A 16,622-nucleotide genomic window follows, 5' to 3' on the forward strand; every position below is an offset into this window, starting at 1 on the left:
GCGACTTGGTGGAAACATTGGGGGACTCTTCTCCTCCATATTCCACAGTTGCACGCTGGGCCAAGGAATTTAAGCTGGGAAGAACATCGACGGAAGATGAACATCGTGAAGGACGCCCATCCACGTCCCTCAATGAAGAAAACGTGAAAGAAGTTGAAGAAGTTGTATTGGCAGATCGAAGAGTGACTATCAGGCATGTAGCTGAGGTCACAGGGATCTCATATGGCAGTATTCAAAGAATCCTTGCAAAAGAATTGCATATGAGAAAGGTCTCCGCGCGTTGGGTGCCAAAAATGTTATCCGACGAGCAAAAGAAGAAACGAGTTGACATTTCAATAGCAAATCTCGAAAAGTTCCAAGCAGACAAGGAGAATTTTTTTGTCACGTTTTTTGACCATGGATGAGACCTGGATCCACCACTTTGATCCCGAAACAACAATCGATGACATGGAAATGAGCCAACGAACCAACGCCGAAGAAATTCAGTGTCAAGCTCAGCAGGGAAGGTTATGGCGTCCGTTTTTTGGGACGCTGAAGGAATTATTATGGTGGACTATTTGGAGAAGGGAACCACTATTATGGGCTCCTACTATGCAGAACAAATGAAGGGAATTTTGTTTACTTACCGTAAATTCCTTTTCTTCTAGCTCTAATTGGGAGACCCAGACAATTGGGTGTATAGCTACTGCCTCCGGAGGCCACACAAAGTATTACACTTAAAAGTGTAAGGCCCCTCCCCTACTGCCTATACACCCCCCGTGGGATCACGGGCTCCTCAGTTTTAGTGCAAAAGCAAGAAGGAGGAAAGCCAATAAACTGATTTAAGCACATTCAATCCGAAGGAATATCGGAGAACTGAAACCATTCAACATGAACAACATGTGTATACAAAAAAACAGGGGCGGGTGCTGGGTCTCCCAATTAGAGCTAGAAGAAAAGGAATTTACGGTAAGTAAACAAAATTCCCTTCTTCTTTGTCGCTCTATTGGGAGACCCAGACAATTGGGATGTCCAAAAGCAATCCCTGGGTGGGTAAAATAATACCTCGTGATAGGGCCATAAAAAACGGCCCTTTCCTACAGGTGAGCAATCGCCACCTGAAGGACTTGTCTACCTAGGCTGGCGTCCGCCGAAGCATAGGTATGCACCTGATAATGCTTGGTAAAAGTGTGCAGACTCGACCAGGTAGCCGCCTGGCACACTTGCTGAGCCGTAGCCTGGTGCCGCAATGCCCAGGACGCACCCACGGCTCTGGTAGAATGGGCCTTCAGCCCTGATGGAACCGGAAGCCCCGCAGAACGGTAGCTTTCAAGAATTGGTTCCTTGATCCACCGAGCCAGGGTGGATTTGGAAGCCTGCAACCCTTTACGCTGGCCGGCGACAAGGACAAAGAGTGCATCCGAGCGGCGCAGAGGTGCCGTGCGGGAAATGTAGATTCTGAGTGCTCTCACCAGATCCAACAAATGCAAATCCTTTTCACATTGATGAACTGGACGAGGACACAAAGAAGGTAAGGAGATATCCTGATTGAGATGAAAGGGGGATACCACCTTAGGGAGAAACTCCGGAATCGGGCGCAGAACCACCTTGTCCTGGTGAAACACCAGGAAGGGAGATTTGCATGACAGCGCTGCTAGCTCGGACACTCTCCGAAGAGACGTGACCGCTACTAGAAAGGCCACTTTCTGTGAAAGGCGAGCCAGGGAAACATCCCTCAAAGGCTCGAAAGGCGGCTTCTGGAGAGCAATTAGAACCCTGTTCAGATCCCAGGGCTCTAACGGCCGCTTGTAAGGAGGGACGATATGACAAACCCCTTGCAGGAACGTGCGTACCTGAGGAAGTCGTGCTAGGCGCTTCTGAAAAAATACAGATAGCGCAGAGACTTGTCCCTTAAAGGAGCCGAGCGACAGACCTTTTTCCAACCCGGATTGCAGGAAGGAAAGAAAGGTAGGCAAGGCAAATGGCCAGGGAGAAACTTCTTGAGCAGAGCACCAAGTTAAGAATATCTTCCATGTCCTGTGGTAGATCTTGGCAGAGGATAGTTTCCTAGCCTGTCTCATGGTGGCAATGACCTCTTGAGATAGTCCTGAAGACGCTAGGATCCAGGACTCAATGGCCACACAGTCAGGCTCAGGGCCGCAGAATTCTGATGGAAAAATGGCCCTTGGGACAGCAAGTCTGGCCGATCTGGAATTGCCCACGGTTGTCCTACCGTGAGATGCCACAGATCTGGGTACCACGACCTCCTTGGCCAGTCTGGAGCGACGAGGATGGCGCGGCGGCAGTCGGACCTGATCTTGCGTAGCACTCTGGGCAACAGCGCCAGAGGTGGGAACACATAAGGCAGCCGGAACTGCGACCAATCTTGAACTAAGGCGTCCGCCGCCAGAGCTCTGAGATCGTGAGACCGTGCCATGAAGGCCGGGACCTTGTTGTTGTGCCGGGACGCCATTAGGTCGACGTCCGGCATCCCCCAGCGGCGACAAATTTCCTGAAACACGTCCGGGTGAAGAGACCATTCCCCTGCGTCCATACCCTGGCGACTGAGGAAGTCCGCTTCCCAGTTTTCTACGCCCGGGATGTGGACTGCGGATATGGTGGATGCCGTGTCTTCCACCCACGTCAGAATCCGCCGGACTTCCTGGAAGGCTTGCCGACTGCGTGTCCCTCCTTGGTGGTTGATGTATGCCACCGCTGTGGAGTTGTCCGACTGAATTCGGATCTGCTTGCCTTCTAGCCACTGCTGGAAGGCTTGTAGGGCAAGATACACTGCTCTGATTTCCAGAACATTGATCTGAAGGATGGACTCTTGCTGAGTCCACGTACCTTGAGCCCTGTGGTGGAGAAAAACTGCTCCCCACCCTGATAGACTCGCGTCTGTTGTGACCACCGCCCAGGATGGGGGTAGGAAAAGACTTTCCTATTGACAATGAGGTGGGAAGAAGCCACCACTGAAGAGAATCCTTGGCCGCCTGAGAAAGGGAGACGTTCCTGTCCAGGGACTTCGACTTCCCGTCCCATTGGCGGAGAATGTCCCATTGTAATGGACGCAGATGAAACTGCGCGAAAGGGACTGCCTCCATTGCTGCTACCATCTTCCCCAGGAAGTGCATGAGGCGTCTCAAGGGATGCGACTGGCCCTGAAGGAGAGATTGCACCCCTGTCTGTAGTGAACGCTGTTTGTCCAGCGGAAGCATCACTATCGCTGATAGAGTATGAAACTCCATGCCAAGGTATGTTATCGATTGGGTTGGGATCAGGTTTGACTTTGAAAAGTTGATGATCCACCCGAAACTCTGGAGAGTCTCCAGCGCAACGTTCAGGCTGTGTTGGCATGCCTCTTGAGAGGGTGCCTTGACAAGTAGATCGTCCAAGTAAGGGATCACAGAGTGACCCTGAGAGTGCAGGACTGCTACTACTGCTGCCATGACCTTGGTGAAGACCCTTGGGGCTGTCGCCAGACCGAAAGGCAGGGCTACGAACTGAAGGTGTTCGTCTCCTATAACGAAGCGTAGAAAACGCTGGTGTTCTGGAGCAATCGGCACGTGGAGATAAGCATCTTTGATGTCTATTGATGCTAGGAAATCCCCTTGAGACATTGAGGCGATGACGGAGCGGAGGGATTCCATCCGGAACCGCCTGGTTTTCACATGCTTGTTGAGCAGTTTTAGGTCCAGAACAGGACGGAAAGATCCGTCCTTTTTTGGCACCACAAACAAGTTGGAGTAAAAACCGTGACCTTGCTCCTGAAGAGGAACAGGGATCACCACTCCTTCTGCCTTTAAAGAGCACACCGCCTGCAGAAGAGCATTGGCTCGGCCGGGAGGCGGAGAAGTTCTGAAGAATCGAGTTGGAGGACGAGAACTGAACTCTATCCTGTACCCGTGAGACAGAATGTCTCTCACCCAACGGTCCTTGACATGTGGCAGCCAAATGTCGCCAAAGCGGGAGAGCCTGCCACCGACCGAGGATGCGGAGAGAGGAGGCCGAAAGTCATGAGGAAGCCGCTTTGGTAGCGGTTCCTCCGGCTGCTTTCTTTGGGCGTGACTGGGCCCGCCAAGAATCTGAGCTCCTCTGATCCTCCTGAGTCCTCTTGGACGAGGAGAATTGGGACCTGCCCGAGCCTCGAAAGGACCGAAATCTCGACTGTCCCTTCCTCTGTTGGGGTTTATTTGGTCTGGGCTGAGGTAAGGATGAATCCTTACCCTTGGACTGTTTAATGATTTCATCCAATCTCTCACCAAACAGTCTGTCACCAGAAAAAGGCAAACTGGTTAAGCACTTCTTGGAAGCAGAATCTGCCTTCCATTCCCTTAACCACAATGCTCTGCGTAAAACCACGGAGTTGGCGGACGCCACTGCCGTACGGCTTGTAGAGTCCAGGACAGCATTAATAGCGTAAGACGCAAATGCAGACATTTGAGAGGTTAAGGACGCTACTTGCGGAACAGATGTACGTGTGACAGTGTCAATCTGCGCCAAACCAGCTGAAATAGCTTGGAGTGCCCATACGGCTGCGAATGCTGGAGCAAACGACGCGCCGATAGCTTCATAGATGGATTTCAACCAGAGCTCCATCTGTCTGTCAGTGGCATCTTTAAGTGAAGCCCCATCTTCCACTGCAACTATGGATCTAGCCGCAAGCCTGGAGATTGGGGGATCCACCTTTGGACACTGGGTCCAGCGTTTGACCACGTCAGGGGGAAAGGGATAACGTGTATCCTTAAGACGTTTGGAGAAACGCTTATCTGGATAAGCGTGGTGTTTCTGGACTGACTCTCTAAAGTCAGAGTGATCCAGAAAAGTACTCAATTTACGCTTAGGATACCTGAAATGGAATTTCTCCTGCTGTGAAGCTGACTCCTCCACTGGAGGAGCTGTGGGAGAAATATCCAACATTTTATTGATGGACGCTATGAGATCATTCACCATTGCGTCCCCATCAGGTGTATCCAGATTGAGAGCGGTCTCAGGATCAGAATCCTGATCAGCAACCTCTGTCTCATCAAACAGAGAGCCTTCCTGCTGGGACCCTGACCAGTGTGATGAAGTCGAGGGTCGCTCATAGCGAGCTCGCTTAGGCTGTCTGGGACTGTCGTCCGTGTCAGAGCCATCACCCCGGGATGCATGGGACCCCCCCGGAGCACGGATGTGTTCCAAAAGAGGGGAACCAGGGAGCCTGGAATCAACAGTGCCCATGGTCTGAGTTACTGGTCTGGACTGCAAAGTCTCAAGGATTTTAGACATAGTCACCGACAGTTTATCAGCAAAAACTGCAAACTCCGTCCCTGTCACCTGGACCGTGTTCACAGGTGGTTCTCCTTGGGCCACCTCTAGCAGAGGCCCCGACTGAGCAAGTGCTACAGGGGCCGAACATTGCACACAATGGGGGTCAGTGGCACCTGCCGGTAGAACAGCCTTACATGCGGTACAAGTAGCATAGAAAGCCTGTGTCTTGGCCCCTTTGCTTTTTGCGGACGACATGCTGTTGTCTAGCAATCTAGGAGGGTATATAGCCAAGAATAGCGACCGTACAATGCAATGTATAGCATACAAGCATAAAGTACAAATGAACACTGCGGCACTAGTGGGGTGAGCCCTCGAGGGCTGCTTACCGCCCGCTGAAAAGCGGGTGTGTGACCGCCAGAATCCCGTGCCTGGGTCTCCCAGAGCTCGTGTCCCTTCTCCACTCAGACTGCAAACAGGAATGGCTGCCGGCGTCCTGTGAAGAGGGGCGGGCCGTGGGCGTGCCCCAGACAAAGTGCGGGAAACTAGCGTCCCACTGTGCCTAGTGAGGGGGGTTGGAGTATACTAAGCAGACTCCAGCCCTCAGCGCTGACGTTCTGACCAGCGTCCCGCCCTTCCCCTGACTGGCAGGCCTGGGGGCGGGAACGAAACGGAACTAGGCCGCAAAAGCCGGGGACTCGATTTATAAGCGCGGCCGTCGTATAAGCACGGCCAGCGCGGAAGTTCCCCGGCGCACCACACGTCCCAGCCGCGCCGCAGTGTAAAAAACCGCCAGCCGCGGCCGGCGCGGCAGTTCCTAATACAGACACTCACTCAGCAAAGCTGCAGTGAGTAAAGCACCAGCGCGCCGCGCTGCTGTCCCCGGCGCACTAACACACCCAGCAATGCTGGTGTGTGTGCGCGATCTGTACGGGGACCCAGAGTACCTTAATGTAGCAGGGCCCTGTCCCTGACGATACTCAGCTCCACGTCCAGCAGATTCCCAGGGGCTGTGGACGGAGCACGGTCTCCTGTGCTTGGAGACCGATAGGATCCCACTTCACCCAGAGCCCTAAGGGGATGGGGAAGGAAAGCAGCATGTCGGCTCCAGCCTCCGTACCCGCAATGGGTACCTCAACCTTAACAAACACCGCCGACAAAAGTGGGGTGAGAAGGGAGCATGCTGGGGGCCCTAGTATGGGCCCTCTTTTCTTCCATCCGACAAAGTCAGCAGCTGCTGCTGACTAAACAGTGGAGCTATGCGTGCATGTGTGCCTCCTTCGCACAAAGCATGAAAACTGAGGAGCCCGTGATGCCACGGGGGGTGTATAGGCAGTAGGGGAGGGGCCTTACACTTTTAAGTGTAATACTTTGTGTGGCCTCCGGAGGCAGTAGCTATACACCCAATTGTCTGGGTCTCCCAATAGAGCGACAAAGAAAAGAAGATTGCGGGAGGCTATCAAGGAGAAAAGGCGCGGCAAACTGCGGGCTGGAGTGCTGTTTCACCAAGATAACACGCCGGCTCACAAAGCTGAGGTTGCCATGGCAACCATTCAAGAAGCGGGCTTTGAACTGGTGGAACACCCCCCCCCTATTCGCCAGATCTAGCCCCCAGTGACTTCTTTCTCTTTCCTCGCCTCAAGGAACACCTCCGGGGCAAGAAATTTGACAACAATAGCGACGTGATAACCGTTGTTGGGGATTTTTTTGAGGGTCAAGATCAAGAATTTTTTTTCGAAAGGAATTCTAAGTTTAGAAAAGAGATGGACTAAATGTATAGACTTGTTAGGAGACTATGTAGAAAAATATATATTTTTTTTAATATATTCATTGTGTTTATTATTGATTATCATTACTTTTGGATCGCCCCTCGTATGGTTTACTCAGAAATGTTGATGTGTTTCAAAGAAAACATACTTGGACAGGCCAGCGGGGGGGACTATGTTTCTCAGATGACTAGTCCTTCTCCCCGCACCACTACACTGACAGGTCTCTATGTGTGTGCATTGGGAGAGACTGCAGGGAGAAGCCACTGGGGAACAGATTTCTCAGCAATCTTGTCCTAGACACGGCCCCAGTGGCTTCTTCCAGCATCACTACCTTACGTTGACAGAGAGAGATCGGTCAGAGGCATGAATGTTGGGACAAGCCACTGGAGACTAGTATGCAGAGGACAGATTCCCTGTCACCAACATCATAGTGACCACTCCTAATGAAGCTCTCACTGATTGCAAACATGATGGCCGGTCAGGAAGGTGTCATGACTTCATTAAAGGGAATCTGTCACCAGGTTTTTTCCACCTAATCTGAGAGCATCATATCATAGGGGCAGAGATCCTGATTCCAGTGATATGTCATTTACTGGGCTGTTTAGTGTAGTTTTGATAAAATCATTGTTTAATCAGCAGTAGATTATCATTAGAGGACTATTTGGCCTGCTGCTAGGTAGTCCAGCATATTCATGAGCTCTGTATAACTGCTAGATCTGCAGCAGAGAAAACATTCATTTTCTGAAAATGACAGTAAACAGCTCAGTAAGTGACACATTGCTGGAATCAGGGTCTCTGTCTCTACATTATTCTGCTATCAGATGGTGGAGCAAAAACCTGGTGACAGATTCCCTCTTTCTAAGCGGTTTCTGTTTAAATGCACATCCCCATTAAGGAGGTCGTAACTAGCTAATATTCATATAAGCAATGAATGCATTTTGAGTGATGAGACATTCTGATTTGCCCCGATATCAATATACAGGATTTCACAGAAATAATAAAATCTGTATAAATAGGTGACCCCTCTATCTTACAGATCTGCGGCCGTTTCATACATGGCATTAGCTGCATGTAGTATTATTCATGTGTTGATCTGTGCATTCGGCAGACTGAGTTCTGATTTAATAAATCTCAGTATCCTATTTATTGTTGGGGGCAGAATCTGATGCCAAGATACAAGAGTTTGCATCAGTCACCATCACTCCCGTCAAGAGTCTGCCTCCAGTCACCATCACTCCCGTCAGAGAGTCTGCCTCCAGTCACCATCACTCCCGTCAGAGTCTGCATCCAGTCACCATCACTCCCGTCAGAGCCCGCATCCAGTCACCATCACTCCCGTCAGAGTCTGCCTCCAGTCACCATCACTCCCGTCAGAGAGTCTGCATCCAGTCACCATCACTCCCGTCAGAGTCTGCATCCAGTCACCATCACTCCCGTCAGAGAGTCCGCCTCCAGTCACCATCACTCCCGTCAGAGAGTCCGCCTCCAGTCACCATCACTCCCGTCAGAGAGTCCGCCTCCAGTCACCATCACTCCCGTCAGAGTCCTCATCCAATCACCATCACTCCCGTCAGAGTCTGCATCCAGTCACCATCACTCCCGTCAGAGTCTGCCTCCAGTCACCATCACTCCCGTCAGAGAGTCTGCATCCAGTCACCATCACTCCCGTCAGAGTCTGCATCCAGTCACCATCACTCCCGTCAGAGCCCGCATCCAGTCACCATCACTCCCGTCAGAGTCTGCCTCCAGTCACCATCACTCCCGTCAGAGAGTCTGCATCCAGTCACCATCACTCCCGTCAGAGTCTGCATCCAGTCACCATCACTCCCGTCAGAGAGTCCGCCTCCAGTCACCATCACTCCCGTCAGAGAGTCCGCCTCCAGTCACCATCACTCCCGTCAGAGAGTCTGCCTCCAGTCACCATCACTCCCGTCAGAGTCCTCATCCAATCACCATCACTCCCGTCAGAGTCTGCATCCAGTCACCATCACTCCCGTCAGAGTCTGCATCCAGTCACCATCACTCCTGTCAGAGAGTCTGCATCCAGTCACCATCACTCCCGTCAGAGTCTGCATCCAGTCACCATCACTCCCGTCAGAGTCTGCATCCAGTCACCATCACTCCCGTCAGAGTCTGCATCCAGTCACCGTCACTCCCATCAGACGCTGCATCCAGTCACCATCACTCCCATCAGACGCTGCATCCAGTCACCATCACTCCCATCAGACGCTGCATCCAGTCACCATCACTCCCATCAGAGTCTGCATCCAGTCACCATCACTCCCGTCAGAGAGTCTGCCTCCAGTCACCATCACTCCCATCAGACGCTGCATCCAGTCACCATCACTCCCATCAGAGTCTGCATCCAGTCACCATCACTCCCATCAGAGTCTGCATCCAGTCACCATCACTCCCATCAGACGCTGCACCCAGTCACCATCACTCCCATCAGACGCTGCATCCAGTCACCATCACTCCCATCAGACGCTGCATCCAGTCACCATCACTCCCATCAGACGCTGCACCCAGTCACCATCACTCCCGTCAGAGCCCGCATCCAGTCACCATCACTCCCGTCAGAGAGTCTGCCTCCAGTCACCATCACTCCCGTCAGAGAGTCTGCATCCAGTCACCATCACTCCCGTCAGAGTCTGCATCCAGTCACCATCACTCCCGTCAGAGAGTCCGCCTCCAGTCACCATCACTCCCGTCAGAGAGTCCGCCTCCAGTCACCATCACTCCCGTCAGAGAGTCTGCCTCCAGTCACCATCACTCCCGTCAGAGAGTCTGCCTCCAGTCACCATCACTCCCGTCAGAGTCTGCATCCAGTCACCATCACTCCCATCAGACGCTGCACCCAGTCACCATCACTCCCGTCAGAGCCCGCATCCAGTCACCATCACTCCCGTCAGAGAGTCTGCCTCCAGTCACCATCACTCCCGTCAGAGAGTCTGCATCCAGTCACCATCACTCCCGTCAGAGAGTCTGCATCCAGTCACCATCACTCCCGTCAGAGAGTCTGCATCCAGTCACCATCACTCCCGTCAGAGAGTCTGCATCCAGTCACCATCACTCCCGTCAGAGAGTCTGCATCCAGTCACCATCACTCCCGTCAGAGAGTCTGCATCCAGTCACCATCACTCCCGTCAGAGAGTCTGCATCCAGTCACCATCACTCCCGTCAGAGAGTCTGCATCCAGTCACCATCACTCCCGTCAGAGAGTCTGCATCCAGTCACCATCACTCCCGTCAGAGTCTGCATCCAGTCACCATCACTCCCGTCAGAGAGTCTGCATCCAGTCACCATCACTCCCGTCAGAGAGTCTGCATCCAGTCACCATCACTCCCGTCAGAGAGTCTGCATCCAGTCACCATCACTCCCGTCAGAGAGTCTGCATCCAGTCACCATCACTCCCGTCAGAGAGTCTGCCTCCAGTCACCATCACTCCCGTCAAGAGTCCGCATCCAGTCACCATCACTCCCGTTAGAGTCTGCCTCCAGTCACCATCACTCCCGTCAGAGAGTCTGCCTCCAGTCATCACTCCCGTCAGAGCCCGCATCCAGTCACCATCACTCCTGTCAGAGAGTCTGCCTCCAGTCACCATCACTCCCGTCAGCATCTGCATCCAGTCACCATCACTCCCATCAGACGCTGCATCCAGTCACCATCACTCCCGTCAGAGTCCTCATCCAATCACCATCACTCCCATCAGACGCTGCATCCAGTCACCATCACTTCCCTCAGCGTCTGCATCCAGTCACCATCACTCCCGTCAGAGCCCGCATCCAGTCACCATCACTCCCATCAGACGCTGCATCCAGTCACCATCACTCCCGTCAGCGTCTGCATCCAGTCACCATCACTCCCGTCAGCGTCTGCATCCAGTCACCATCACTCCCATCAGACGCTGCATCCAGTCACCATCACTCCCGTCAGAGAGTCTGCATCCAGTCACCATCACTCCCATCAGAGAGTCCGCCTCCAGTCACCATCACTCCCGTCAGAGTCTGCCTCCAGTCACCATCACTCCCGTCAGAGTCTGCCTCCAGTCACCATCACTCCCGTCAGAGTCTGCCTCCAGTCACCATCACTCCCGTCAGAGTCTGCCTCCAGTCACCATCACTCCCGTCAGAGTCTGCCTCCAGTCACCATCACTCCCGTCAGAGAGTCTGCCTCCAGTCACCATCACTCCCGTCAGAGTCCGCATTCAGTCACCATCACTCCCGTCAGAGAGTCTGCCTCCAGTCACCATCACTCCCGTCAGAGAGTCTGCATCCAGTCACCATCACTCCCGTCAGAATCAGCTCTGAATGGGAAGGACTGAAAATATTATGGAAAGTGAAGTACTTTAATGGAATTTTGGGAGCAGTTTTTGGAGAGAAACAAAACATACTGTATAAGCCTCAGTCTTGCACATGGCTATGATTTGAGGGCAGAATATGTTTTGTGAAGTCCTGGGACTATATAGAAGTGTCACAAGTACCCGGCAGGCAAGGAGACATGAGCCTGCAGCTGAATTCTGCGCTGCCCATAGCTACACAGCAGTACTGCACTGGGAATGTACTGACCACTTGTGTGAGCCCCTTGTGCACGATGTGTAGGCGGCAGAGTGACAGATGATGCTCTCGTCTCCTGCGATTGCATCAGCACACAGGACAGGAGCTACCCCGCATCGCTCCATGGAGGAGGACAGAATGAATGACTTACCGTGCCTGCGGTCCCCGCTGCTGCTCTGCACGGCCCCGACCTTTGATCACTGCTGTGCCGGGAGGACTGCTGAGCCAGCTGTCATCTGTGCTGGAGGGTGAACCTTCAACTGCCCAATTCTTCCAGGCATCAGATTACCCCCGCTGTACCTTAAAAGCAGTGACGTCAGCGGTCATGCGTACGGATCACGTGATATGATGAAGCCTGCGGCGGCCATGTTGGATAAGGAGATGGACGTAGCTGTAGTAGAGCAATGCCCACTACGTGCGCTGCCTGGTGGTGCTCCAACAACTCAAAGAGAGACCTCCATGTTACCTTCCATAGGTAGGTAATGAATCAGTGACTGCTGATGGCCTGGGGACCTGCAGCTGAAGTGTCACCCCATAAAGAGCTTAAAGGGGGTGTCCACTTCTCTGACAATCCCTTCTCAACAATGTATTCCCCAGTGTAAAATAAAAATGACATAAACCTGGAATATCGTCATGTCACATGGGCACAGCAACCAATCAGCGGCTACCAATGTCCAAGGGAGGTGTGAGATCTGCAGCACATCTTTGGCCGCAGATTGGCTGCAGCGCCCATGTGGCATAATGACATTGCCGGACCAGTCAGGGAGGTTAATGTCATTTATAGATTTTACACTGAGGAATGCAGTGTTTAGAAGGGCTTGTAAGAGTAGTGGACACCCCCTTTAAAAGAGTGAAAATACAAGCCATCTTTTATGTCAATGCACCTGCTTGGCATTGGCAGGGACCTCGCGGTGACATGGGTACAACTCCAAGAGGTCTGCACCACGCCACGGCTCAGTCTCCCACTTCATAATTCGTACCCCAAATATAAGGGGCGCTGTCTAACCCCACTGATTTCATATGGACAGGCTCCTGTGGGGTCAAAATAGTCTCTATACTTATATTTCAGGGGTGGGGAACTTTTTTTTGCCGGGAGCCATTTGGAAATTTCTACCAACCTTCGAAGGCCGCACAAAATTATCAACTTGAAAATTACTCTGCTGTATGTGGTCAAACAATTAATTATCACACCCCTACACCCCTACTGAGGTGGCTGGAGCTGCTTTTCTTTGGTTGCTGTGATGTTCGGTGATATTGATCATGTTGCTTCTCACAACTGCTTTTCCAGGTTTGTCTCAGTCTGGAGCGCAGCCAACTCTGTGATAAGATTGGTACATCATATATATCACAGGAGTGGTTGGGGGAAAATGCATCACAGGAGGGGCTGGGGGCATATACATGACAAGAGAGGCTGGACACGGACACACACGGACACACACACACACACACACACACACACACACACACACACACACACACACACGGGGCTCGGGGCATTTATACCTAACAGGAGGGGCTAGTGGCACATAAACACCGGAGATCAAAATTAGAGAACAATGTCTGATCACTTGCTTTTTTCAGAAATAATGTAATCTACATTGATTAACATTTGAAGTTTTTTTTTTGTAAGGGGTACACCATTCCACTAGAACAGTGTTTTACAAAAGATCCCAAGGTTAGCAACATTAAACCTTTATTTTGCCCAAAAACATGATGATCATTATTAGAGAACAGTAATGACTGTAGCACAGATGTTAGGTTGACCTAGCGGTCACAGCTGTTGCCAGCGATGTCCGAATGCAGAGAGGGTACCGGTGACCCCCCCTCTGCTACTCCGTCTCAATGAAAACAAGTGGACGCCGTTAGGCTATGTGCGCACGTTGCGTACAAGCCCTGCAGAAATTTCTGCAGCGATCTGAAGAGCACATGTGCGCTTTAGATCGCTGCAGAAATGTCCGTAGTGAGCGCCGATTCCATGCGCTCTGCCTGCAGCTCCTGCCATAGACAGAGCAGGAGCTGCCGGCAAAGCGCAGGAAAGAAGTGACATGTCACTTCTTTTTGCGCAGCGCTTCGGCAGTAGTCGAAGCGCTGCGCTCTTAGACGCCACGTGCGCACGGCCCCTGCACAATCTCCATAGACTGTGCAGGGGCCGCAGGACGCATGCAGTTACGCTGCGCTACAAAGCGCAGCGTAACTGCATGTTTTTACGCAACGTGCGCACATAGCCTTATACACATAAGACTGGAGATGTGCGGCTCCGAATAGAAAGTGTATTGGTATTGTTTACATTACAAAGTTATACAAAGTTGATTAGGGCGTAACTATGCAACATACATATTCATTAATCTACATTCATTAAGGCGTGGATTGCATATTCCCAGCAAGAGAAATTAATATAATGACTTATACTCCCATAACAGTCTGTGACGTTTCTTCTTCCATAACAAGAATGTTTTTCAGTCGTCTCTAAGTCAAAACATTCTGCGTCCTTGAAGTTGGTCTCATAGTTTATTACGTAAATAAGTCTGGTTCGGTCTTGCAAGGGAGAATGAATTTCTATTATTTTCTAAGCCAGTGAAAAAGGTTAACTCTTTCCTCACACAGAGAAAGATTAGAAGTACATTTTCTGAAGGTAACAACAGCCACCAATCAGTAGTAAGTGTACAGGTCTTTGTTTTGAATGACTTCAGCACATCTGCGGCCAAAGGACATCACTAGTCTCTCACACTGCTCTGGTGTGAATTAGGTCCACTCTTCTTTCACTCTGATGTCAATGTTTTCTGTTTCAAGGAACTGCTTTACCCGTTTTGCTGTGGGACAGGGAGTATTGTCCTACATGAAAATTGCTGGCTGATTGAGTGATGAACGCAAGTCAGAAACCATTTGTTGTTGAAGGTTCTGATACACACTTGCGTTCAGTCTGCCATGTAGCTGTAGGAGAGGTTCAACTCCTGCTTCAGAAAACATTCCCCAAAACCATGACACTTCCTTCATAACCTTTCACTGACTTTTTAAGACACCTTGGGTTCAGTCATTCCCCAGTTTGTCGACGAACATAATGTTTCCCATCAGACCCACATAAATGAAACTTACTTCCATCACTAAAATGAACTGTGGACCGCTTCTTCTCTGTCCACACAACATGCTCCTCACCAAAGGTGAGTCTAGCCTTTTGACTCTTTCTGCCAATGAGGTTTGGTCACTGCAGAGTGGGCTTCCAGTCCAAATGCTCTTAAACATCGTGGCACGGTATAACGAGACAGATCCTTACCCTGTTCAGTGCTGAACTGGCAAGCAATTCCAGCTGCAGTGTCGAAACTATTGCCCACGGAGATTCTCCGCATTATCCTGTCCTCTCTTGCATTTGTCTTTCGAGAGCGACCAGCCTTCTTGTGGAACTTGAAAGAGTTTGTGATGTTGTAAAGATGCAATATTCTCAAAATCACAGACTTGAAATGACCAACTTCTCTTGCTATGGCTGGTAGGATCACCCCTTTGGCCTTCATCTGGACAACCTGCTGCCGGAGGGTTTCAGTCACACCATTATTGCAAACTGGAAAGTTAGGCTGCCAGTTAAAATAGGGGTTTGTCAAGTAAATAAGGAAATTAGCACCAGGTGCCAGATTAACACCAATAACTTGCAGGTATCTGAAGGTGTTCTCTAGTTTTGATCAGTGTTCTTTTTTATTTATCTCATTTACATTTTTATTAACTGAAAAATAAGGAGCGCTGATAGTGTAATACCAACAGATCAGTGAGGTAGATCAGGAAAAATACACTCACCTGAAAAGGTTGTGATAGTCACAACCACTGATAAAGCATAGGATGATGGCGTCTGCTGCAGCCCCACGTGGATGTGCATACAAATCAGAGTGAAGAGAGGGTTAATGCCGCGCATCAGCCAAAATGAAGATGTAGCACGTTGATGTTATAAACGTATTCTTTTATTCCATCGGTCTACGCGTTTCGAGGATATACCTCTTCTTCAGGACCAGTGCATCAACATAGTATGGATGGAATAAAAGAATACGTTTATAACATCAACGTGCTACATCTTCATTTTGGCTGATGCGCGGCATTAACCCTCTCTTCACTCTGATTTGTTTACATTTTTATTATGCATTTTAGAATAAATTCAATTTATAAAAGAAGGACTACTACACAATGATCTTAACATTTAGGAAATTATTTATTCTGTAATTTTGACCTCCAGTGTACATCACAGGCGGGGCTAGGGGCATATATACATCACATGAGGGGCTGGGGCATATATACATCACATGAGCGGCTGGTGGCACATATACATCACGTAAGAGGTTGGGGGCACATATAAATCACGTGAGGGGCTCGGGACACATATACATCACGTGAGGGGGTGAAGGCACATATACATCACGTGAGGGGGTGAAGGCACATATACATCACGTGAGGGGCTGGGGGCACATATCCATCAGGTGAGGGGCTGGGGGCACATATCCATCACGTGAGGGGCTGGGGGCACATATCCATCACAGGAGAGGCACAGACATTACTGGGGGCGGCACGGACAGGACTGGAGGGACCACAGACCTCACCAAGGGGGCACAGACAGCACTAAGGGATAATAAAAATCACTGGTGGCAGCAAGGACAACACTGGCCAGCACAGACAGGACTGGGGGAAGATGGACAGCACTGAGGGGGGGGTCAGAGACAGCACTGGAGGAGCATGGACATCACCAGGGGGGCACAAACATCACCAGAGGGGCACGGACAGCATTGGGACGGGGGAAATGGACAGTAGTGGGGTGACACACAGCACTGGGGGGGTGGCACATAGAACTGAGGGGGGAGTCACATAGCATCGGGAGGCATGTACAGCAGTGAGGCTGGTAAAGGTCCTGCTCCTCTTTTTCTGTGGGTCGGGAGTAGATCTCATGCTTACCCCGCCCATAAAGTAAGCCCTGAGCACACTGGCACAGGCCAGCGTGAGGACCTAATAGCTTATGCACACAGCTTTCAGTAGTAATTGCTGCGTGCGTGTCCTTGCATCACGCATTGGGATTTAAAGGACCGTCAGCCGGCAATACTGC

At 51.0% G+C, this 16,622-nt stretch overlaps 2 protein-coding genes across 3 annotated transcripts in view; one reads left to right on the forward strand and one right to left on the reverse strand.

Moving 5' to 3' along the window:
• PSPH (phosphoserine phosphatase) overlaps positions 1-11,882 on the reverse strand; it is a 46,204-nt gene extending 34,322 nt beyond the window's left edge. Inside the window, exon 1 of one of the 2 annotated variants that reach the window (XM_075336326.1) lies at positions 11,703-11,882. The gene's annotated coding sequence lies outside the window, so the exon portion shown is untranslated. The remainder of the gene's footprint in view (positions 1-11,702) is intronic. The other variant, XM_075336327.1, reaches the window with a different exon arrangement.
• LOC142291650 (THAP domain-containing protein 2-like) overlaps positions 11,781-16,622 on the forward strand; it is a 29,153-nt gene continuing 24,311 nt past the window's right edge. The window contains exon 1 of the mRNA XM_075336328.1: positions 11,781-12,026. Coding sequence (XP_075192443.1) covers positions 11,956-12,026 — 71 coding nt within the window. The 5' untranslated portion in view covers positions 11,781-11,955. The remainder of the gene's footprint in view (positions 12,027-16,622) is intronic.

This window comes from Anomaloglossus baeobatrachus, chromosome 2 (genome assembly GCF_048569485.1).
Source record: "Anomaloglossus baeobatrachus isolate aAnoBae1 chromosome 2, aAnoBae1.hap1, whole genome shotgun sequence".
Classification (NCBI taxonomy): domain Eukaryota; kingdom Metazoa; phylum Chordata; class Amphibia; order Anura; family Aromobatidae; genus Anomaloglossus; species Anomaloglossus baeobatrachus.